The 25,185-nt window shown below is 43.8% G+C and overlaps 1 protein-coding gene across 1 annotated transcript in view; it reads right to left on the reverse strand.

Annotated features, from left to right (window-relative positions):
* HHAT (hedgehog acyltransferase) overlaps nucleotides 1-25,185 on the reverse strand; it is a gene marked incomplete at both ends in the record, with an annotated part of 362,271 nt that overhangs the window by 152,176 nt on the left and 184,910 nt on the right. The window contains one exon of the mRNA XM_079697991.1: nucleotides 3,357-3,392. Within this exon, the coding sequence (XP_079554117.1) occupies nucleotides 3,357-3,392 (36 nt within the window). The remainder of the gene's footprint in view (nucleotides 1-3,356; nucleotides 3,393-25,185) is intronic.

Below are 25,185 nucleotides of genomic sequence, written 5' to 3' on the forward strand. Positions count from 1 at the left end.
CCCCCAGGTTCCTGGCTTAATGGGGAGTGCTGCTGTATGTTGGGGGAGGGGATGAAGAGACTTCATCCAGAGACTGGGCATGCCTGCAAGAAGGGGAGACTTCTACTCCCACAGTGGATAACAGTGGGCACGTTGATCTGTCCTGCCCCTACCAGAGTAAAAGAAAGGAAAACTTCAGGAAGATAGCAGGGCAGAAAGAAGCCCCATTTCAGCTTGGTTCACAGAACAACCGATTAAGGTGACTAGTTGAGCATCTTACTAGCACGCACCCATAAGGGCCTCCTGCCAGGGCCAGGGCATCCCAGCATCTGTTCCAGTTACGTTAGAGGCACTTAACCCTTCCCTCTGCCTCCTCCGCACCCAACATAGGAAACACGGTTGGAGCCCAGAAGAAGGACAGGGAGGAGGGGTCCCAGAGGCAGACCACCCTCCTCCTCACTTCAAGTTGCTCAAACCACAAGGCTGGCCAGAGATGAGCTCAGGGAAAGCTTTAAATCAAATGTCTATTTTCCTCACCGTGGTATTCCCAAGATGGAACCAAGGAAGTGGCACATGGTAGGCTTAATAATTATCTGTTGAATAAATGAACAGCTTCTTCTTAATCCTCACCCTCTGTGTCCTTTCTGCCTCATTTCATTCATTTACTCATTCAGTCACTTCTACACAAATGTTTGTTTTTTTGTTTGTTTGGTTGGGTTCTTCTGTTTTTTTTAACATCTTTATTGGAGTATAATTGCTTTACAATGGTGTGTTAGTTTCTGCTTTACAACAAAGTGAGTCAGCTATACATATACATATATCCCCATATCTCCTCCCTCTTGTGTCTCCCTCCCACCCTCCCTATCCCACCCCTCCAGGTGGTCACAAAGCACGGAGCTGATCTCCCTGTGCTATGCGGCTGCTTCCCACTAGCTATCTATTTTACATTTGGTAGTGTATATACGTCCATGCCACTCTCTCACTTCGTCACAGCTTACCCTTCCCCCCTCCATGTCCTCAAGTCCATTCTCTAGTAGGTCTGTGTCTTTATTCCCATCCTGCCCCTAGGTTCTTCATGACCATTTTTTTTTTTTAGATTCCATATATATGTGTTAGCATACAGTATTTGTTTTTCTCTTTCTGACTTACTCCACTCTGTATGACAGACTCTACGTCCATCCACCTCACTACAAATAACTCAATTTCATTTCTTTTTATGGCTGAGTAATATTCCATTGTATATATGTACCACATCTTCTTTATCCATTCATCCGATGATGGACACCTAGGTTGTTTCCATCTCCGGGCTATTGTAAATAGAGCTGCAATGAACATTGTGGTACATGACTCTTTTTGAATTATGGTTTTCTCTGGGTATATGCCCAGTAGTGGGATTGCTGGGTCATATGGTAGTTCTATTTTTTGTTTTTTAAGGAACCTCCATACTGTTTTCCATAGTGGCTGTATCAATTTACATTCCCATACACAAATGTTTGTTGAAGGTTGATTCCATACAGTTTAATTATGGAAAGATGATTGAGGGGTGTTCCCTGCCCTCAAGAAAGTTACTAGAGAAAGTAAGAAAAGTACAAACTTGCAGCTACCACAGCAATTATGTGAACAGTAGCACAGGAGTAATACAAAGTACCAAAGACATTAACTCAAAAAATCCAAACAACTCCCTGAAGTACACCCAGACAGTTTTTCTGATCGGTTTAGATATAGAATTCTCATGCCTGCCTTTCCCATGACCATTGGCCCTTTAACCCTCCTACTAAAATACATTTACCCTTGATGTGTCAAGGGTAACTGTTTACACACAGCCTTCTGTGTGTGATATCCTGGAGAAAGCCAGGATAATCCAGATTCCTTGGGTCTGGGGTAGGCCAAGGAGATTTCCATGCACAGCCTTGCATAAAGACCTAGAGAAAGGACAAGGTATGTATGGCCTTGCTCGGAACACCACCATATGCAATCTGTCACAGAGGAAATGCTGCTGGTTTAGGATCAAGGTGATGCCAAAGATGTACATGTCCCCTCAGACAGCATCTTAACCACAGGGAGATGGCCATGCATTGTGGAGAACTGAACTACTATTATAACATCTACCCAGAAATCACATGTGATTTACAATACTGTTTATTAGTGGACTCAGAATTAATCAGCATTTAGAGCTACATATTTGCAGAAAGTAAATCACACTACATGATGTCTGGTTTCCTTGTGATCTTAGCTTATAGTCCCTCAGCAACCATTATTGCTCCCCACATATATTTTTGATAGGTATTTTTAATGACCATTTTCCACCATTATTAGAATAATAAATACGTGCTCAGTATAATAAAAAATCTAAAAAGTATAGCGAAGTTTATAGCAGGAAAAATATCGTGCATATTATTACTAACACTGTTAATCTTCTGGTATATTTCCATTTAACCTCTGTTTGATTTAATAGCTATTTGGAATTAATATGTCCCATAAGCCAACTCTGGTAAAAATCACCAATATACTAGGATATAAACTGCCATCTGTGATCTCTTTCAATTATGAACAAGACTGTATCTTCATGATTGTGAAACAACTAGTGGATTCAGTTTCAAAAGCTTAGGGGCTTCCCTGGTGGCGCAGTGGTTGAGAGTCCGCTTGCTGATGCAAGGGACACGGGTTTGTGTCTCGGTCTGGGAAGATCCCACATGCCGCTGAGCGGCTGGGCCCGTGAGCCATGGCCGCTGAGCCTGCGCGTTCGGAGCCTGTGCTCCGCAACGGAGAGGCCACAACAGTGAGAGGCCCGCGTATCGCAAAAAAAAAAAAAAAAAAAAAAAAAGCTTAAATTCAACGGAGGGAAAATTGATCAAGAGGGTTGTTTAATGTATGAATGCAAGCTGGCTCTCTCCACTTTTCTTTTTTTTATAAACTTATTTATTTATTTTATTATTTATTTTTGGCAGCATTGGGTCTTTGTTGCTGCACACAGGCTTTCTCTAGTTGCGGCGAGCGGGGGCTACCTGCGGCATGTGGGATCTTCCCAGACCAGGGATCGAACTCGTGTCCCCTGCATTGGCAGGAGGATTCTTAACCACTGCGCCACCAGGAAAGTCCCCTCTTCACTCTTCTATTTGTCTTTCCAGTAGCCCAATAGTTGGGTAACTATCATTTCAGATACAAACCCCTTTAAAAATAAATTCCTTTGATTGTTTAAAAAGGATATTCTTGTGTGATTCTGGGAGGCACAAAAAACAGTGCTAGTGGTGTTTTCTTCTCAAATATATGGTTGCCATTATTTATCAAGATATTTCACAGGGATTTTATTTTCATCTCAGTATTCCATAATAGACACGCTATTCCAATGATACCCAAAATAAAAACTATTGGCTTACCTAACTAAGAAATCATGCAGTCCAACGTCAAAATACCTGTTGAAGGGAGACAAAGACAAGCATATCAATAGAAGATATTCACAGCAGTGGTGGACTTGACCAAAAATATATCATTCACATTTGGAACATGGTGAATATATGGATTACTCCATGACAGTGGTTCTCGAAGTATGACCCCTGGAGCAGCCACAGCAGCATTCCCTGGGCAAATTCTCAGTCCCCACCCTCACACACTGATTCAGAAATTCTGGGGATGAGGCCCAGCAATTAGATTTAACAAGCCCGCCAGATGATTCTGATGCAGAACCACTGCTTCATGAGAGCAAAAGTATCTCAGCAAGCCTAAACTCTCTCTCTCTAGAAACAGAAGCCAGAAAAGTGAACTTCATCACTTTTCCAAAAGGGGAGTCATTTTATAACACTAGTTGTCTCTGATGTTCATTTACTCAAACATAAATGAAATTATGATTTAAAAGCATGAATCCACACTGGCCAGAGGGAAGAAGAGGGGTGGGGAAAGGTCAGCTCTGTTCTTCCATCTCCTCCCGGCCATAGTCCCTGGAGCTTTTCGCAGGAGAGAACGACCCACCCATATCCGGGTCCGCTCTAGCAGGGAAGGGAGAAGGCAGTTCCACGCACTCGCTGGTGAGCCTGCACTGTGCTTGGGCGTCACACCAGCATCCAGAAGGCCCTGGGCGGTAGTGGACCCCTTCAGTCACAGCCTCCCTCTGACACCACCAGACTGGCTCAGTCCATATGAGTGGGACTGCCTTGGTTGCCCTAATGAGCATGCTTGTTCCCCCTAAACCTCTGCCCGCTTAGCCGGTGTCCTTCTCTCACCTTTGGGTCTGGCCATGAGTAAAAAGACTGGGTGGCCCGCGTCATGATGGTGCTGCCCACCAGGTATAATCACTACTCCTAACACCTGGATGGTGGTGGTTATGTGCCACCCACTGGACTGGCCTCCCCAGTTAGCAAGCAGCCTGGGGAAAGCCCGAGGGACTTCTGTCCCTAAAGACAGTGAGCAGTGGACTCAGAAATTCCCCCTAGAGTGGGGTCCAACTGCCCAGGCAGGCCCTGACTGTCCCTAGCATCCGGGTCCACCCTAGCCCTTTCCCTGGAACATCTCAGCCTACTTGGCACCCCACCGTCCCTGACATATAGCACGTGATTATAGATATTAAGTAAGATTCCTTGTGGGATACCTTTAAATGACAAGACTCTTTCATGCGCTCAAGCATCTGTTTATAGATTATAGACACAGGGTAGGTGAGAATAAAGAAACAAAGCCAAAATATGAGGTACCTCATTTATTATATCACTTACCTGAAATACTTATATAATTCAGGGAAACTCAAAGTCAAGGTATTGTGCGTAAATTCCATCTACTCATAAGCCTCTGAACAGAGCTCTAGAGGGAGATATACCTGTAGGGATAGCTGATTGGTTTCAGCTGATTTTACATTGACCTGGATAAGGTCAATTCCTATAATCATATTTAACACAGATTAAAAAAAGAAAAAAGAAACAGAAACAGAAATGATCCCTCCTCTCAACCAAAACCAAGGCTACGTTGCTCAGCCACATAAGTAAAACCTTCATATGACAGACAGCAATTGTATGTTTGCCAGAACAGCAATATGGGCGGTAGAAGTATGTATGGATTAAAAGAAAGATTTGTCTTTTCAATTACACCAGCAACAGACTCTGTTCCAGGAATCAGAGGATGAAACAGACATGAAACGAATCACAGAGACCCTCAGTGTAGAGGTGCGGTAGGGGAAGAAGACCCTGAAGCAACAATGAAAAACCTAATAATATTCATAGAAATTGTTATTCACTTAGCATCTAGAAGGTGGCAACTACTCTGTTCAGTACTCACGCACGTATGTGGCTGCCGGCGAGGTAGGTACTGGCATCCCCATTTATCGGTGAAGGAACTAGAGTGCAGAGGCTAAGTAACTGGCACAGAGCTCACAGCTAGGAGAGGACAGGGCTGGGAGTCAAACTGAGCCCTGATAGCCACGAATTACGTGCTCCTCCCACTAAAAGCACAGGCTCTCACTGCCCCCTCATTATTACTAATTGAAAATGGCTATTGATTTTAAATCAGCGCTTCCTTTCCACCTCCACCTGACCTCTGCTTCCCCCAAAGTGGCTGCCCTGTTCCGGGCAAGCCCACCAGCTTCGCTCCCTCTAGCACACCGGCTCTGCAGGCGCCACCTACCTCCTCGGTTCTTAGAGTCAGCCAGGCTCTGGAAAGTTGTGTCGATTCTCTGGGCTCCAGCTTCCCCACTGGGAAAAATAGAGATCCCTTACTCATAAGGAGGTTATGAGAATTAAGCAAGAAAATAGAGATACGGGGCTTAGCACAGTGCTTGGTCCACCACGAGTACTCAATAAATAGTAGTCTCCTTTCCTCCAGTTTTTAAGAGTTGTTTTAATGGCAGCCCCATTCCCAATAACTCAGCGGGAGAAGCAAGCCACATTAAAAAGGACATAAGTTGTCTTACAATGCAGCCCAGAAAGGGAGGCTACTTAATCAAGGGCACGGGCAGGGCCTGAGCCCTGGAGAAGGCGGCAGCAGGGCTGGAACTCTGAGGGGCGAGCACCAAGCTCGGGGCATAGGCAGGCGAGCCGGAGGATCAGTGTCCCACAAAGAGCCTTGAAGCTGAGTGTGGGGGTGAGGGCTGGGGGCACGGGGAGCCTCACCCTGCCTGCCCCGCTCCTGACCAGCATCTCATACTGGCACACCAATACACACCAGTGTACACCCAGCTTCACCTGTAGCTATGGCGGCCCTAAAAGTCAGGGTCTAAATGTACAGAAGTGAGGGACTGTGACATAGGTTGTGTTTCAGACTGTTTCTTCCCATACACGTGTGATTGGTGGCGGATGGAATTTGAGGCTGGGACAAGTGGAGGACTTTCAGCATCCTTGTGACAGGCAAGATTAGGATGGAGAACAGTATAAAGAAGGGGTCTCCGACCTTTTTGGCACCAAGGACCAGTTTTGTGGAAGACAATTTTCCCAAGGACCGGGGGGCAGGCGGGGGGGCAGGATGGTTCAGGCGGTAATGCAAGTGATGGGGAGCGATGGGGAGCGGCAGGTGAAGCTTCGCTTACTCACCAGCCGCTCACCTCCTGCTGTGCAGCCGGGCTCCTAACAGGCCGTGGGCTGCTACTGGCCTGAGGCCCAGGGATTGGGGACCCCTGCTATAAAGGGTTAATAATTACCTGGAAACAAGTAGAATGGAGATGGTCGAGGTGAGGGTGGGATGGGGATTTGCATCAGAAAACGTGACAGGAAAAATGTAAGAGGACAAAAACAGAACTATTTCAGAGGTAAACATATCTTATCCTTTGCTGCATTAATTCATCTGATATTCATTCATTCAACAGATATTCCATCTGGGCCTTCTATGGGCCAGGCATTGATCTAGTCCTGAGGATGCAGGGGAGGGTAACATAACAAGGCACCTACTTCTCATGGCACTCACATTCTAGGTGGAAGAGGTAAACAACAAATAAGCACTTATATACAGAAGATAACAGCAGAGGGCAGAGAATGCACACACAGTGACAGCACAGAGGGACAGGCCATACAGGCACTCCCGGAAGGGCTCTCTGAGGTGGTGACATTTGGGTTGAGATCTGTATGGTCAGAAAGAGCCAGCTATGCAAAGATCAGAGGATCTAGTGTTCCAGGCAGTAGGACATCCAGAGAAAGGGCCCAGGTTGGGAAGGAATGGGCAGGTGAGAGATGGAGAAAGAAGGCCAGCGTGACTGGAGAATGGTGAGCGAGGGGAGGCGGGGACAGCAGAGGTTGGGAGAGGGCGGCAGGGACCAGATCTGAAAGGACTGTGCAAGCCTGATAAGGAGTTTGGGTTTTAATTTAACACTGATAGGAACAGAGGAGTGGTATTTTTTCCTTTAGTTAAATTTCATTCTTCCAGCGGTAGAGCTGTGGTATGCTTTGGTTTGCATATTAAAAAGAACACTCTGGGTGTCCTGAAGAGAATGGACGGTCAGAGAAGCAGCAGGGCAGGGAGACCACTTAAACAGCCACTGCAGTCCAGGTGAGAGATGATGGGGGCTCAGCCCCCAGATGGAAATACCGGAAACAAGAGAGGAGAGACAGGGACGGATTCCAACAGGATTTTGTGTAGAGTCAAAAAGACTTGTTGACAGACTCATGCAGGGTGGAGCAAATAAAGGAAAGGGAAACATAACCTGCAAAATAGGTGTGAGCGCCTCTTATCACTCAATTTCAAACCAAGCAGCCTCAAAGTCTTGGCTTCTTAGGGAACTACCACCTCAATAATGCTTGGTGACCCACATGAAGATTAAGGGAATGAGAATGGCCCGGTGATTCGTTACACTTAAAAATGGCCCACATGTTGTGAGAGCTGTAAGTCACAGCAATATTTTTTTCTTTTTTTTGTTGTATTAATTTATTGTGGTGAAGTATACATCACATAAAATTTACCATTTTAACCAGTTTTAAGTGTATAGTTCAGTGGCATTAAGTACATTCACATTGTTGTAAAACCATCACCACCATCCATCTCCAGAACTTCATCTTCCTCAAGTGACACTCTGGGTTTCCTCTATACCATGGAAAAGCTGAATTGGGCTCCTTCCAAAGGGTTTGGGGTGGGGTCTCCCCTGCGGGGCTTTGTCTTTAATTTCAAAACACAAGCAAACCAGTGAACTCTAGAAATATGTTCTCCTTGGTTTTCCTGGATAGATGGAAAAGGTGCCTTAAGGGAGCTAGAGTAGGAAGAGAATACTATTTTTTTTTTAGATTTGTATGCCAGGCACTGCTAGGCAATCTGTGTATTCCTTCTTTTAATCCTCGCAACCACCTTGCAAAATAGGCCCCTATTTCATAAAGCTGCATGGCCTTATCCCCAGCCACCTAGCTGGCAAATTGCTGAGTCAAGACCTAGCTCAGAGCACCAGATGCCAAAGTCTGTGTTATTCCCTTCATGCATTTAGCTACTGACCCATTTAACAAATATTTACCTTGTGCCTACAATGTGCCAGGTGGTGGGGATTCAGTAATGCATGGCACATAACCCCCCGCTTCAAGGAGAGCAGAGCCTAGTAAAGAGGTGGCAAAGACAATAATAATTCAATACAGTGTGATCGATATCAAACACTGTCTCCCTCGGTGAACTGCAAACTCCTTAAGGGCAAGAACCAAAGGCAGCCACCAAGTAGATTCTCAGTAAGTATCTGTTGGGTGAATCTGAGACAGGTTGGGACCTGGGACCCGGGACTCTTTGCTGCAATGCTTGTACCTGGACAAACGTCTCCTTGAGCAACAGAATACAAAGAGACTATAAGGGACTAAAAATAAATGCACGCATGCATGCACAGCTGGGGCAAATTATGAACAAGACACAAAAAGGCCAAAACCCAACTGCCACTTCTGAGGTGCCTGGAGCAAAAGCAGGACACTGCACACGATCCCCTCCCCCCACACACTCTCAGAGCACCACAAGGGGATGGACAGATCGCTCAAGCCACTCCTCCAGCCCAACCCACCGGTCCGCCCCAACCCTAACCCCATTTAAGGGACCAGCTGGCCCCTCCTCGGGAGCGAGCAAGGGAACCTCTTACTTGTTTTCGCCCCCTCGTGCTGCAACAGGAGTCCCAATAAAGCCTTGCCTGAATGTCTCGTCTGGCCTCTTATCAATTTCTATTGATTAAAGAGTCCAAGAACCCAGATGGGTAACAAATCAACGTGTGACTGATGTGCTGTAATAAGGCACCAACGCCTCTGCCTGCTCTGGCACTTAGCATAGTACACTGCAGATAGCAGATGCTCAAAAGTAATTATTTAACACATCCATTACTATATGTAAATACATAAAATAAATACCCACAGATAGAAATGGGGCTTCTCTCCTGAAATAAGATACCTACCAAACTATAGCACCATTATTCTGATCACCTTTTAAGAAAGTAATCTCTCACAGCTACCAGCTCACAGTAAACCAAGATATCCTTATGAGGAGACATAAGAAGCAGTGGTCCTGTGCATATTATTCCTGGTTCCTTAAGGAAAATAAAAATGGGAAATCTCCTGTGTGCATATGTGACATGGACATTTTTGTTGTCTGAACATCACCTGATAGCAGCAACAGCTTGATAGAGGAGAGGGAAATTTGGAACAAGCTGCAGTATCCTAACAAGGCAGTGAATTTCCCATCACAAGATGAGTTCAAGCATGGGTTAAAAGGGTGTTTAGAGGAGACTGAACCATCAGATAGAAAACCAGAATGGATGAACTTAAAGCTGTCACCTAGCCTCAGGCTTCCGACTCCCTGTTTCAGTCACTTTCAGGAAGCATCTCTAAGTATGAAGCCTCACTTCCATAGCAGTAGCTCGTGTCTGATAACCATGAGCAAATTAGTAGACTGTGCCTGGGCTAACGCTTCCATTGCAACCCTGACAGTTTATTTATCACGATTCTGACTGCTGTTCCTGTTGGGGCCTCACAGTGCATCAAAATTAGGTTCGTACCACCTGCCAGAGTGGTGTGCACTTACATTTACTCACAGAGCACAGAGAACGCCCTCTGAGAAAAGGAAGGGTCAGGCCAACACAGCATGTCCATGGCAGAACTCAGACCAGAGCCCACAGTTAGATCCAGGATCTGTTCTGCTCTGCCAGGCTGCCTGCCTTTTGGGGTCCTGGTCCTCTCTCCCAGGCTGATCTTGGCTGGTTGGGAGCTAGAGTTTTTTTTAAAAAAAAAAAAAAAAAAAAGCAATGAACTGTGGCCAGAAGCTGCAAATGTCATATAATCAGTGAGGTATGGTTTAGAACAGCAGTCCCCAACCTTTTTGGCACCAGGGACCGGTTTCATGGAAGACAATTTTTCCACGGACCAGGGATGGGGTGGGGGATGGTTTCAGGATGATTCAAGTGCATTACATTTACTGTGCACTTTATTTCTATTGTTATTACATTGTAATATATAATGAAATAATTACACAACTCACCATACTGCAGAATCAGTGGGAGCCCTGAGCTTGTTGTCACTTGCCACTCACTGATTGGGTTTTGATATGTCTGCAAGCAATTGATTTATTATGGTCTCTGTGCAGTCAAACCTCTCTGCTAATGATAATCTGTATTTGCAGCCGTTCCCCAGCACTAGCATCACTGCCTCAGCTCCCCCTCAGATCATCAGGCATTAGATTCTCATAAGGAGTGCGCAACCTAGATACCTTGCACACGCAGTTCACAGTAGGGTTCACACTCCTGTAAGAACCTAATGCCGTCGCTGATCTGACAGGAGGCGGAGCTCAGGCGGTGATGTGAGTGATGGGGAGCGGCTGTAAATACAGATGAAGCTTCGCTCGCTCACCCGCCGCTCACCTCCTGCCGTGTGGCCCGGTTCCTAACAGGCCACAGACCAGTAGTGGTCCATGGCCCAGGGGTTGGGGACCACTGGTTTAGAACCACTGTTGTTATGGCCACTTAGCATGACACATGCGGGGCAGTATTTGGTGAGGTACCATATTCAGATCTCAATCCTTGCCTCGCCTTCTTCAATGTACAATCCTCACAGTTTTTCATCTCCAGACCTGTTTATCCCATGAGTGGGCTGCCAAAGTTTAGCTCTCACATTCCTACCTGGGAAGTTTGCAGACTGACTTAGAGGGCTGGAGGTAAAAACAAAATCAGATCACTAGGAGAATAAAGTTTACACCCAGACTCAAGAAGCCCTGACTAGTTCTGGTTGGGCTACCTAACGTAATTTCAAAGAGTGAAAAAGACCTTAAAGTTTATCGGCTCTAACCTCCTCACTTGACAGATTAGGAAAGAAAGGATAAGGAAGATGAAATAATTTGAAACACAACTACACAATGAGCAGCAGAGCTGAGGCTTAACAGTCCAGGTCCCCTAGACCCCAGTTCTAATTTATTCAAAGTGTCACAATACCGCCCTCCTCTCGGCCTCAATCAGCGTCTTTATTTTCTGAGAATGCTCAGGACATAATATTGTTACTTAGAACAGGCTTCCTGTTGACATCATATAATAACTGGCATCAGGTCACACCATCTCTATCGCCACCTGTAAACGTCACGTGTATAGAGTCTGCAGCATGCCATTCCCTCACTTTCTTATGCTCTTCCACAGTCTGGTCCAGTCTGGATCTAACCTGCCTATCAATTTGAGATTAGAGCCTGCACAGTCACGAACAGAAAGTGATGTGGGGAAAACAGGGAAAAGTGAAAGTGAAGTTAGGCCAGTCAGATCCCAGTTGGCAGCCAAAACATGTTTGGTGAAATACAGTTTGACGGGAAGGTAGAAAATGGGAACTGTAGCCCTGGGAGGACAAATTCTCAAAAACAAACATAGTGAAAGCTAGTGCCAGGTTTTCACATGACAGCTTTTCACTGCATCAGACAAGTGTGTCTGCCATCAGATTATCAGGGAGAAAATTCTGAGAAAATAACCCCAAAGCCTAGAGATCTGGACATCTCATACTGTTGGAGAAAGACAAGAAGAGAAGGCACAGTGCCAGGCATAAGTGGCTTGGGAGTGAAGAGCTTTCCTAAACTACAGTGGAAACCACGTCCCATGTTTCTTTATGTGGAATTAGAAATTCAAGGTCTGCTCTCTGGCTCTCCCACTTAATATAATTTGACCTCAGGCAAAAAAATAAATCATCCCTGCATGTCTCAGTTTCCTTCACTGTGGCATGGAGATGATGATACCTACAGTGCCAAAAAGGAATAAATGTAGTGGGTACAAGTGCATTCTACAAATGTTCAAGATTATTTTCTCTCCTCCTCAGTCTTTATTATGTTCCTAAAAACTCTTCTCCAAACTGCATGAGTGCTATTTATATTCATTCATTTATCCCACAAATATTTATGGAGCCCCTTCCAAATGTCATGCACTGCAAAAGATGCTTAGAATACAACAGTGAACAAGAAAGCTAAGTTCCTACGCTTGTGTACATTCTAGAAACAGGTCCTTTATCCAACGTGTGACTTGAAAATATATTCTCGCAGTCTGTAGCTTGTCGTTTTATTTTCTTAAAATTGTCTTTTGAAGTGCAAAAATTTTGAATTTTTAAATGTCCAACTTATCAACTTTTCTTTTATGGATCATGCTTTCAGTGTCATGGCTAAGACATCTTTGCCTAACCCACAGTCTTGAAGATATTTCTCCTATGTTTTCTTCTAAAAGCTTTAAATTTTGCTTTTATATTTAAGTCACTAAACTATTTGAAGTTAATTTTTGTGCATGGTGATCTAAGTTCATCTTGCTTTTCATTTCTTCATGTAAAACTATCCACTAGACATACTGGCCAACATGAAAGGTCATTGGCAGCTTGGACCAGCGCAGTCTCACTGAGTGGCTGAAATGGAAGCCAGGCCAGAGTGAAGAGTGAATGGGAAGGAGAGGAAGCAGGGACAGTGGGTATAAATAACTCCCATGTTGGGTATACAGTGTGGTCCTAAAGGGGAGAAGGGAAGGTCATAGCTTCAGAAGGGTAAGAGGTGTTTTTTTGGTTTATCTGGGGGGAAATTTTCCACTGTGCCAAGGGATGGGTGCAGAAGCCAGCAGAATTAGTAGAGGGAGGTCTTTTAACAGAGTATGAGACAAAGTCATCCGTTGAGAGAAAAATGGATAAGAGTTATGTGGTAGACATTTGCTGCTTCTGTTTGCTTGCTTGTTTATTTTGGGGGAAGTCTGACGTCCTTCTGGGGACCTCCCTCTCACCCACTGTGTCCAGTTCTAGTGAGGTAGTCAGTTCCTGTTTCTGCCTTCCTGAGGAGGATAGGAAAGACACCGAGGCTAAGCCAATGGGATTCTTGTTCTCAGGATTATATTTCAAATGTAGAGATAGCAAGGAAGAAAAAAAAAAAGAATTAAGTCTGATCCACCCCAGATGTTGCACTTTGATATGTCCATAACACTTTTCTGATGTGGCTACAACAAATTCTACTAAAGAAGCAATTCTCTGCTTCTTTGTTCTGTTCTATTCCTAATGCACAAGTCCTTGTCCATTAAAATAATAATAAATAATGTCTCAATAGAGCTTTACATTTACAAAGCACTGTCACAAACAGTTCTTAACAAACTGTAAGGAAAATTAGGGCTCGTATATTATGCCCATTTGCTAGCTAAGGAAGCCAATGCAGGGTGCCTAACAGGGCTTGGCCCACAGGCTCAATAAATACGTGAATGAATGAATAAATGCATGAATGAAGGTTAAATGATTTGCCTACAATTATATAGTTAATAAGGAACCCAACTTCAACTTGAACTCAGATCTCCTCATTAAAAATTCAGGACTTTAGGACATGGAAGCAACATAAGTGTCCATCAACAGATGAATGGATAAAGAAGATGTGGCACGTATATACAATGGAATATTACTCAGCCAGAAAAAGGAACAAAACGGAGTTATTTGTGGTGAGGTGGATGGACCTAGAGACTGTCATACAGAGTGAAGTAAGTCAAAAAGAGAAAAACAAATACCGTTATCTAACACATATATATGGAATCTAAAAAAAACAAAAAAAGAAAGAAAATGGTCAGAAAAACCTAGAGGCAAGACAGGAAAAGAAAAATTCAGGGCTTTTAAAGTGACATATATTATAAATCAAATGAGATATGCTTATCAAAAGATTGTGTTTGTAATTTCTGGACTAGGACAGATTCTTTTTTTATCCTTAAGAAGAATACACTGGGTTTGGACACCTGAAACATAGTAATAGGGGATATTAATTGCTGAGGTAGGACTATGGAAGAGGGGGTCCCCTCACATTAATAAAATTAAAGCACCTACTGATGGGATGGACAGGGTCTTGTAAAAAATCAAACAAACCAAAAAAAAACCCAAAAAAACAAACACAGTGTCCAGCCGCTCACAAAACAGGTATTTACATTATAACAGCAGGGGAGGCATGCAGTAAGGGCTTCCCAGAGGAGGTAATTTTCTAGCTGGGGTTTGTAGGATAAATAGAAGTTGGCCCATCTAGGGTGGGAAGTGCCATCTAGGCAGCATGTCAATTCCACGGTACTTAGGCTCCTCCCCCTGGAAGCCAGTTACTAGGACCCCCACAGAACATCACTATGGGCTGGAATCTAAAATATTGCTGAGTAGGAGGAGAGTTGGCTCCAGAGCCATAGGAGATGGTGATAGACGTACTCTTCTCTCTCCCAGGCAGCACTTGCAGTGATGATGCCCAGAAGGCAACCAGAAGCAACAAGATAAAAGGAGAGAAAACATACCCCCATGGAATTGCTGATACGGCCCTGCTGACCTTTCTGCCCAGGTTGCCCCTGACAACCTGACTACCGAATTATCTCCAAATAGAGAATGAGAATATCTGATCTTTGCCTTTTATTCCCCCATCAGGGAAGATATATAGAGACATGGGCCTCAGCTTCTGTTTATAAAGTAAACTGGACCCAAGATACTCAGTGTTTCAGGAACCTCGACAAAGTAGGTCAGGCCTCAGAAGGTTGGGATTGGGAACTAGGCAATTAAACAAGTCAATACTTACCCCTAAAATGCCACCAAAACACAGGAATTTAACACAGAGCAAATGTTAACACAGTCTTAAAAGTTGAAAAGTCTTCCCTGTACATGCATATTTACAATCAGTCATCTGATTAAAATCGTGTTCCACCATAAAGCATTTCCCTTGTGCATACAACATTACAATGAGTGATCACTCATGCCATGTGCCTGATGAAGCTGTTCATTATGGTCTGAAAAATTGCATCACATGATCATCAATGATCTAGTTTCACTCCTTGGGACAGTCAAACATTTGGTTCTGCCACTATTAATAATCTAAGGCCAATAGGTTTGAAAAGACAGAAATAAGACTCAAGTATGTTTAACTGGGGTGAGGCACACAGGTTCTTCCTCTTTTTTATACTGAAACAAATGATTCATTATCATAATTGGAATTTCAAAAAAATGAAATATATATCATTATAAATAAAAATGATACTTGATAATAAATTTTATAAATAAATTTGATATTAGTGTCAATTCTCACTAATTTGTACCCTTTGCCTCTTCAGTTTTATTTTCATACTAATTATATATGGGAGCCTTGATAAGAATGCCCCTTTGCTATTTATTCCCTACTTGACTGTCCAAGATGTAAGTAGAGTTCCAGGGTTTTAAAACAATGGGTCTCCAAGTCTTTGTGGCCTCTCCTATGCTAATTACTAGCAAAATTTCTTAGTCTCTCCTTAGGCATCTCTTTTACCTAGATGGCTCCAGCTAATCAAAGTGAATATGACTATCTTTCCTTCTGCAACTTTCTATCAAATTCTCTTTATTGAAATTCAGAAGAAAAAAATAGAAGAGGTTACACAGCAACCTTTGTCAAAGGGAAAATAACTCACATCGCAATAAAGCAGATACAGGTATAGGGAATGGGGAGCACGGAGCAGAGGGGCACAGATGAGGCTGGGACTTTGCAGGACTGTATCACGGTGCAAGACCTGAGGCTTAAAGCAGCATGATACAGAAGGTCTTATGCAAACCAGACAGGACATACTGCATGGGACTGATCAGCCCAGCACAGCCAGCGAGGAAAAATCAAGAGACAGCAAGGCAGAGAGCTAATACACACAAAAGCTCTTGACTTTTCACAAACCATCATGCAGACATTTGCTTTTGTTTTTCATAGTTATAATGCCAAAGCCAGGTCAGTGGGCCAAGCCTATGTCAACCACATTAGTGGTCCTTCGTTCCGTGTTCTGGATGTAACCAAGCAGGACCCTATGAGGCCTTCCAGGGACAGCCCCCTCCCCTCATATCCTCTGCTTTCGCTCCTCTCTGAAGTACCTAGATAACAGTATCTGATGCACATTTCCTGAGTTGTTTTACAGATGCAGAAAAACCCCACCAAATGGAAGTTAACTACTTGATGACCATGAGCACATAGTCTCCAGGCCTACTAGAGCCTAAAGATGGATAATGTTAACCCCTGTGACACCACCCTGTTACCTAACCATCAACCAATCAGAGAATTGGACACGGGTTGATCACATGACCTAGAAATACCCTCCCTCACCTTGCCTTTAAAACTGCTTTGCTGAAACCCATCGCGGAGTTTGGGCTTTTCAAGCATTAGCTTTCCAGGACTCCTTGTCTGGCGCCTTACAATAAACACTGCACTTTCCTTCACCACAACCCAATGTCAGTAGATTGGCTTTACTGCGCATGGGGGGAGAGTACCCAAGTTTGGTTCAGTAACATGGATAGAGAGGAAGGCATCTCATACAGCTGACTGATGATGCTGCCTGGTCCACAAGGACTCTGGCCTTCAGGGATGTACACAGCTTTGAACCTCAAGAGACCTTCAGTTCTTTAGCTCAGCAGTCCTCAACCTGCTCACTCACACTGTCAGTGGGCCATGTCTGCATTATGAAAATTAAGCCCTTCTGCCATTGAATGTTACCGAGAATGAGATAGGCTTCAAAGGAAAAAAAGATCTTACTTCAAGAAAGAAAAATGATATTGTAAATAGTCTTCAACATTTTAAAGTTCACATATTTCAGGGAAAATCAAATTTTACTACACTTAATAGAAGCACTGAGAAAAAGTAGCATCATATGCATATTGTACCACAAACCTTGTTCTACTAAACATAAACCCATTCAACAGAATAAAGAATTTTCTTCCTCCCTTCAACAAATGTGTGTCTAGTCCCTGCCTTGGGCCAGTTACTGGCAGGTGCTGAGGACAGTATCTGCTTGTAAGAGTTTACTGGTTAGGGAGGCAACTAATACACAAATAAAAAATACAGTAAGCCCAGATCGGTAGGAGAGCCCCTCTTTGAGAACCAAATGGGCCTCTCTGTCCCTGGGAGCCTGCTGAGAATAACAGTCCTCCTCTGATCCTCCCCTGCAACTTGTGAAGGAGAAAAGCCCTCAGTCACAAGATCTCAACAAGTCATAAAAAACCTATGGTTGCAGGGCTGAGAAGCAGTATGAGCATTCTGAAGCACAAAGAGTAAACAGCAAACCACAAGGCTTCTTGTAAAACAGCTGTTTTCCAATTAATTGGTAGCACTCCCTTTACCCCTAAGAAACTACTCCATTTTGAAACTCCCACAGTTTTAAGTTAAAAGCCAATGGCCATATTTTTTTACTTAGCGTTGTGCTTTCCACTGGTCTCTTAACTGTTTAACTAGAGACTTCCTAGCCCGCTTAGAGTCTATTAGTGCTTCAAAGATCATTTGTTCTTTTTCAGTCACTTAGCGTTAATTTTTTTAAAAATCGGCTAGGAAAGCTAAAACAGGTTTGTATTTCACAGAGGGTATATTAAGCTATATTAAAAGTCGCAGCTATAAATATTCTATAAGAGTCCTTTAAATAGGGCACATTGTTATGTATGTAATAAGCCTTCTTCACAAAATATAAAAGTTTAATTATAAACCTACATCTTTATCTACAGGTAAACCCCTTTATCTACAGGTAAAATTTCCCACTAGCTCATTACTCAGACCACACCCACAGGCCAATAAGCAAACAGGAAAAAAAAAAAGGCAGAAAGTATAATTACTATCACAAACCAAGATATCATATTCCACAAGATACATGAAACAAGTCACACAGTTGGCATAAAATATGGCCACAGATTTGAAGTGAGAACCCACAAACAGCAGATGTGTTGGCAGATGACCAGATGGGTAAGTGATGCAGCACTACAGAAATCAGATGGGGGACCAGGAAAGGACACAAGCACAGGCTCATTTTATTTAAGGATAAACAGACCCACACAATGTTAAGACTTCAGTTGTATTGTTTCATTGCAAAAATCACTGGTGTTCACATTCATGGTCTGAAAGTCACTGGTAACTAACCATGGGTATAAAAGAGCAGAGCTTCTTAAATGGGCTTCTGCCAGCTAATGTACACCTCTGTCCAATGGCACACAGTATGAGACATCGTAGAACAGTGTTTCTTAAACATTTTTTCACATGACCCACATTAAGAAATGTAGTTTATATCTCAACCCAGTATTCACAAATATCTAGAGAGCTTGTGGTAGCCAGGCTCCAATGTGGTCCTCAACGGCCCTTGCCTCCTGGCATCACACCCTTGTATAGTCCCCACTGTGCCAGGATTGGTCTGTGTGACTAACGGAATAGAAGAGAATCATGGCAGACGTGACGAGAGGAGGTTATAAACAAGACTGTGGCTTCTGTCTTGGAGATGCTCTCTTGCCCTCTCTCTCAGGTCATGTGCCCTGGGGGAAGCCAGCTACGATGTCATGAGTAGCCCTAAGGAAAGACCCACATGACCAGGAGCTGAGGCTCCAGCCAATGGGCACAAGAGTGGTTGCAAGTGGTTCCTCCAGCCCAGTCAAGTCTCCTGATGACCACAGCCCTGGAGGACAGCTTGTCTTCAACCTGAGTCAAACCATCCAGCTGGGAAGCCACTGACCCTCAGAAATAATAAATGCTTGTTGTTTTAAACTGCTAAGTTTTGGGGTGATTTGTTACATAGGAAGAGATAACTACTACAGGTATATAACTGAAACAGAGAGTTTCAAGAAATCTGACTTACCTTTACTCTGAGCAATTCATAGTGATGCTTTCTATTCTATTTTTCAAAATGCTGTCTGCAACCCACCAAAATGATTATGACCCACCAATAGGTCATAAACCTGAGTGTTCATGAGACATTAATAATATATCAAATATCTGGAATCCCATAAATGCATATATTCACATATAAGTATACATGCATATATACATGTGTGTATATGGATAGAGATAGAGAATATAGATATGAGAGAGGGAGTACGTGCTAACAAACCATATCTATATCAATTATTTCAACTGATTCTCACAATAACTCTGATAGTAAGACCAGGATTAAAATCCCCACTTTCCAGATGAGTAAAAAAATGTTGCTCAAAATAGCTATTTAAATTGTCTAGAGTCAAAATACTAAGAACAAGAGAACTGAGCCCAACACCCAGGTGTTCTGATTCCTGGTAATTCCCCCAGATGTAATCCATTACATATACTTTCTAATCTATTTGTATTTATATGAAGTATTTATTACATATTCATCTTAACTGTTACATATGATTATATTGATATTGTTTGTAATCTATCATATCAATATCTCCCCTGCCCTTCATTTAGTCATCCGGACACCACACTGTCCTGGTTTTCCTCACCACTCACTGGCTGCTCCTTCTCAGATGCCTTTGCCGACCTCCAACCTGTCAGGTCAGAGAGCCTTGGCTCACTGGTCCTCGCTCCTCTTCTCGTCCCCATATATTCATTGTTTTGGCAGTCCCGCCAACCTATATCCAAATTTTAAATGCTATCTGTATGCCCAAAACTCCCAAATTGGTATTTCCGACCCAGACCTCCCTCTTATCCTCCAGACCCACACATCTCCCTGTGTTTTTAAAACATCTCTAGTTGGATGTCTAAAAGAAGTTTCAAACTTAGCATATCCAACAGCTGGTGTTTGTCAAGTGGAGTAAAATTGGAGCTTTGTTTTCCCTGGACACTCCAAGGACAAAGTTAATGGGAGGAGCTGAGTTCTGCTGGAGTAAAGAGATAAGATGCCCACTCCTGAGGTTAAGGAGACCTCCCCAACTACAAATGTGCAGAAAAGTTACTTGGGGGTCAAAAAGGGAGGGGGCGGGCTTCCCTGGTGGCGCAGTGGTTGAGAGTCCGCCTGCCGATGCAGGGGACACGGGTTCGTGCCCAGGTCAGGGAAGATCCCACATGCCACGGAGCGGCTGGGCCCGTGAGCCATGGCCACTGAGCCTGTGCATCCGGAGCCTGTGCTCTGCAACGGGAGAGGCCACAGCAGTGAGAGGCCCGCGTATCGCAAAAAAAAAAAAAAAAAAAAAAAAATCAAATAATCAACTCAATAGATGCAGAAAAAGCATTTGAAAAAAAATCAATCATACTTCACGATAAAACTGCCCAGAAAACTAAGAATAGAACTGAACTTCTTAAACTTGACAAAGGGCAATTCTGAAATAAAACTACAGCTAACAACATACTTTATGGTGAAAGATTGAATGATTTCCCCTGAGAGAGGGAACAATGAAAAGATAACTACTCTTAACCCATCTATTAAATGAGCAGGAGCGTGTGTGTGTGTGTGTGTGTGTGTGTGTGTGTGTGTGTGTGTGTGTATGATAAAATTCACCACTGTAATTTTAGAGTGTTCAATTCAGTGGTATTCAGTACATTCACAATACTGTGTAAGCATCACCACTATCTAGTTCCAGAATTTTTCATCACCACAAAAGGAAATCCTGTACTCCCCATTCTCTGCTCCCTCCAGCCCTAGGCAACCACTAATCTAAAATCTGTCTCTATGGATTTGCCTCTTCTGGGTATTTCCTGATTCTATAAATAGAATCATACAATATGTGGTTTCTTTCAATGAGTACAATGTTTTCAAAGTTCATCCACGTTGTCACATATATCAGTATTTCATTCCTTTTTATGGCTGAATAATATTCCACTGTATGGAGAGACCACATTTTGCTTATCCAGTCATCTGTTGAGGGAAAGGTGTGTGTATTTTAACAGAAAGATAGCCTTTACCCTCAAGGAATGAATCTCTATGGTGGGATTTCAAGCATAACATCAAACTTGAGATAAGAGAGTTGGGAGCAAGGGCCTTTCTCAGAACTTTCAAGTCACAATTTAGAAATCACTTGTTCTGTGACTAGCTCTGTGGGAGTGGCAATGAGGCAGGATGTCTAATGGCACATGCTCCCCACAGGTGTCAAGGCTTCCAAACCACTTCTGCCTGGTAGGGAGGTTACTACAGGACAGCATCTGGCAGGCTCTTGGAATCAAAGCTTACATCTCAGGCTACTCACCCCCCATTTCACTGGGGGAGGACGTCATAAGAATAACTAGGTTTCCACACACAGGCTGTTGGCACAAGCATAAAGGAAGGGAGGATCTGAGTGATCCCCTGGATAATTTAATCCCCACATCAGCCCAACTGCTGTCTTGGGTTCTCTCCATAACATATATACACACATTTAAATTAATTATGCAACTTCTCATAATGCACCAACTAAGTCTTCTTAAAGGTAGTTAAATCAGTCCAGTTTGAAAACATTTGGCTGGGCCAAGCTTTCTTTGTGAGGCTAAGTACTGTAGTGGTTCAGAACAAAGGCTTTAGAATCAGGTAGACCTACATTCAAATAGTGCCTCTGCTACCATTAGCTCTGGGAATTTAAACGGGAGATACAACCTCAATTTCTTCACCTATAAACTGGGAACAGTAGTTAAGAGTACCAAACTCAGTGGATTCTTACCACCATATGTGAAGAGTGCAGCATGGTGCCTAGGAGAAGCAAATTTTAATGTTATTATTAAAAATCACCATCGTGAGCCGGAGGAAGATGGCGGAAGAGTAAGACGCGGAGATCACCTTCCTCCCCACAGATACATCAGAAATTCATCTACACGTGGAACAACTCCAACAGAACACCTACTGAACGCTGACAGAAGACCTCAGACCCCCCAAAAGGCAAGAAACTCCCCACATACCTGGGTAGGTCAAAAGAAAAAAAGAATAAACAGAGACAATAGGATATGGACGGGACCTGCACCAGTGGGAGGGAGCCGTGAAGGAGGGAAGGTTTCTACACACTACAAGCCCCTTCGAGGGCGGAGACTGCAGGTGGCGGAGGGGGAAAGCTTCGGAGTAGCGGAGGAGAGCACAGCAACAGGGGTGTGGAGGGCAAAGCGGAGAGATTTTGGCACAGAGGATCGGTGCCCTCAGGCACACACCAGCCCGAGAGACTTGTCTGCTCGGCCGCCAGGGCGGGCGGGGCTGGGAGCTGAGGCTCGGGTATCGGCTTTCAGTCGGAGTGCAGGGAGAGGTCTGGGGCTGGCGGCAGGAAGAGACCCTGAAGGGGTTAGTGCTAGCCCGGAGGGAGTCCGGGGAAAGGGTCTGGAGCTACCAGAGAGGCAAGAGACTTTTTTCCCTTTTGTTGCCTGGTGCGCGAGGAGAGGGCATTCCCCTCCCTCCCCTCTGCCTGAGTGAGCCAGAGCCCCCGAATCAGCGGCTCCTTTAAACCCGTCCTGTCTGAGCGAAGAACGGACGCCCTCCGGCGACCTACGCGCAGAGGCGGGGCCAGGTCCAAGGCTGAGACCCGGGAGCTGTGAGAGCAGAGACAGGGAAATCTCTCTGTGCAGCCTCCGAGGCAGCGGATTAAAGCTCCACGGTCCATTTGATGTGCCCTGCGTCTGTGGAGTGCATGAATGGACAGCGAATCATCCCAAATTGAGGAAGTGGACCTTGAGGACAAGATTTAAGACTTTCCCCCCCCCCTTTTTTTTCCTCTTTTTACAACGAATTATCTCAAATTAAGGAGGTGGACTTAGCAAGATTTCAGACTTTTCGCCCTTTTCCTCTTTTTACAACGAATTATCCCAAATCGAGGAGGTGGACTTGGAGAGCAAGATTTTTGATTTTTCCCCCTGCTCTCTTTTTGTGAATGTGTATGTGTAATCTTCTGTGTAAGATTCTCTCTGTATAGCTTTGCTTCCACCATATGTCCCAGGGTTCTTTCGGTCCGTGTTTTTTTTCAATAATTACTTTTTAATTTTAATAACGCTACTATATTTCATACTTCATTCTATTTTACTTTACCTGCTCTTTCTTTTTTTCCTCCCTTCCCTTCCTCCCTCCCTCCCTCCGCTCCTCCTTTCCTTCTTTCTTTTCTTTCCTCCATCCCTCCCTCCCTCCCACCCTTCTTCTTTCCACTTTCTTTTTCTTTCCTTCCTCCCTCCCTCCCTCCCTCCTGTCTTTCTTTCTTTCTTTCCTTCCTCCCTCCCTCCCTCTCTTCTTCCATTCACTCTTCCTTTTGCTTTCATTCCTCCCTCCCTCCCTCCTTTCTTTCCTTTCTTTCCATCCTTCCTCCCTCCCTCCTTTCTTTCTTTCTTCCTTCCTTCCTTCCTTACTTCCCTTCTTCCTTTCTTTCAATCTCTCTTTCTTTCTTCTACTAATTATTTCTTTCTACTTTTTCTCACTGTTATTCTGAGCCGGGTGGATGAAACGCTCTTGGTGCTGCAGCCAGGAGTTAGTGCTGTGCCTCTGAAGTGGGAGAGCCAACTTCAGGACACGGGTCCACAAGAGACCTCCCAGCTCCACATAATATCAAGCAGCGAAAATCTCCCAGGGATCTCCATCTCAACACCAGCACCCAGCTTCAGTCAACGACCAGCAAGCTACAGTGCTGGTCACCCTATGCCAAGCAACTAGCAAGGCAGGAACACAACCCCACCCATTAGCAGAGAGGCTACCTAAAAACATAATAAGGCCACAGGCACCCCAAAACACACCACCAGACGTGGACCTGTCCACCAGAAAGACAAGATCGAGCTTCAACCACCAGAACACAGGCATTAGTCCCCCCCACCAGGAAGCCTACACAACCTACTGAAACAACCTTAGCCACGGGGGACAGACACCAAAAACAACGGGAACTACGAATCTGCAGCCTGCAAAAAGGAGACCCCAAACACAGTAACATAAGCAAAATGAGAAAGCAGAAAAACACACAGCAGGTGAAGGAGCAAGATAAAAACCTACCAGACCTAACAAATGAAGAGGTAATAGGCAGTCTACCTGAAAAAGAATTCAGAATAATGATAGTAAAGCTGATCCAAGATTCTATCTCCCAGATCCAAAATCTTGGAAATAGAATAGACAATATGCAAGAAACAGTTAACAAGGACCTAGAAGAACTAAAGATGAATCAAGCATCGATTAAAAACACAATAAATGAAATGAAAAATACTCTAGATGGGATCAATAGCAGAATAACTGAGGCAGAAGAACGGATAAGTGAGGTGGAAGATAAAATAGTGGAAATAACTGATGCAGAGAAAAATAAAGAAAAAAGAATGAAAAGAACAGAGGACAGTCTCAGAGACCTCTGGGACAACATTAAACGCACCAACATTCGAATTATAGGGGTTCCAGAGGAAGAAGAGAAAAAGAAAGGGACTGAGAAAATATTTGAAGAGATTATAGTTGAAAACTTCCCTAATATGGGAAAGGAAATAGTTAATCAAGTCCAGGAGGCACAGAGAGTCCCATACAGAATAAATCCAAGAAGAAATACGCCAAGACACATATTAATCAAACTGTCAAAAATTAAACACAAAGAAATCATATTAAAAGCAGCAAGGGAAAAACAACAAATAACACACAAGGGAATCCCCATCAGGTTAACAGCTGATCTCTCAGCAGAAACTCTACAAGCCAGAAGGGAGTGGCAGGACATAATTAAAGTGATGAAGGAGAGAAACCTGCAACCAAGATTACTCTACCCAGCAAGGATCTCATTCAGATTTGATGGAGAAATTAAAACCTTTACAGACAAGCAAAAGCTGAGAGAGTTCAGCACCACCAAACCAGCTTTACAACAAATGCTAAAGGAACTTCTCTAGGCAAGAAACACAACAGAAGGACTATACCTACAATAACGAACCCAAAGCCATTAAGGAAATGGGAATAGGAACATACATATCAATAATTACCTTAAATGTAAATGGACTAAATGCTCCCACCAAAAGACACAGAGTGGCTGAATGGATACAAAAACAAGACCCATATATATGCTGTCTACAAGAGACCCACTTCAGACCTAGAGACACATACAGATTGAAAGTAAGGGGATGGAAAAAGATATTCCATGCAAATGGAAATCAAAAGAAAGCTGGAGTAGCAATTCTTATATCAGACAAAATAGACTTTAAAATAAAGACTATTAGAAGAGACAAAGAAGGACACTACATAACGAT

The sequence above is a fragment of the Hyperoodon ampullatus genome (genome assembly GCF_949752795.1).
Source record: "Hyperoodon ampullatus genome assembly, chromosome: 2".
NCBI lineage: Eukaryota > Metazoa > Chordata > Mammalia > Artiodactyla > Ziphiidae > Hyperoodon > Hyperoodon ampullatus.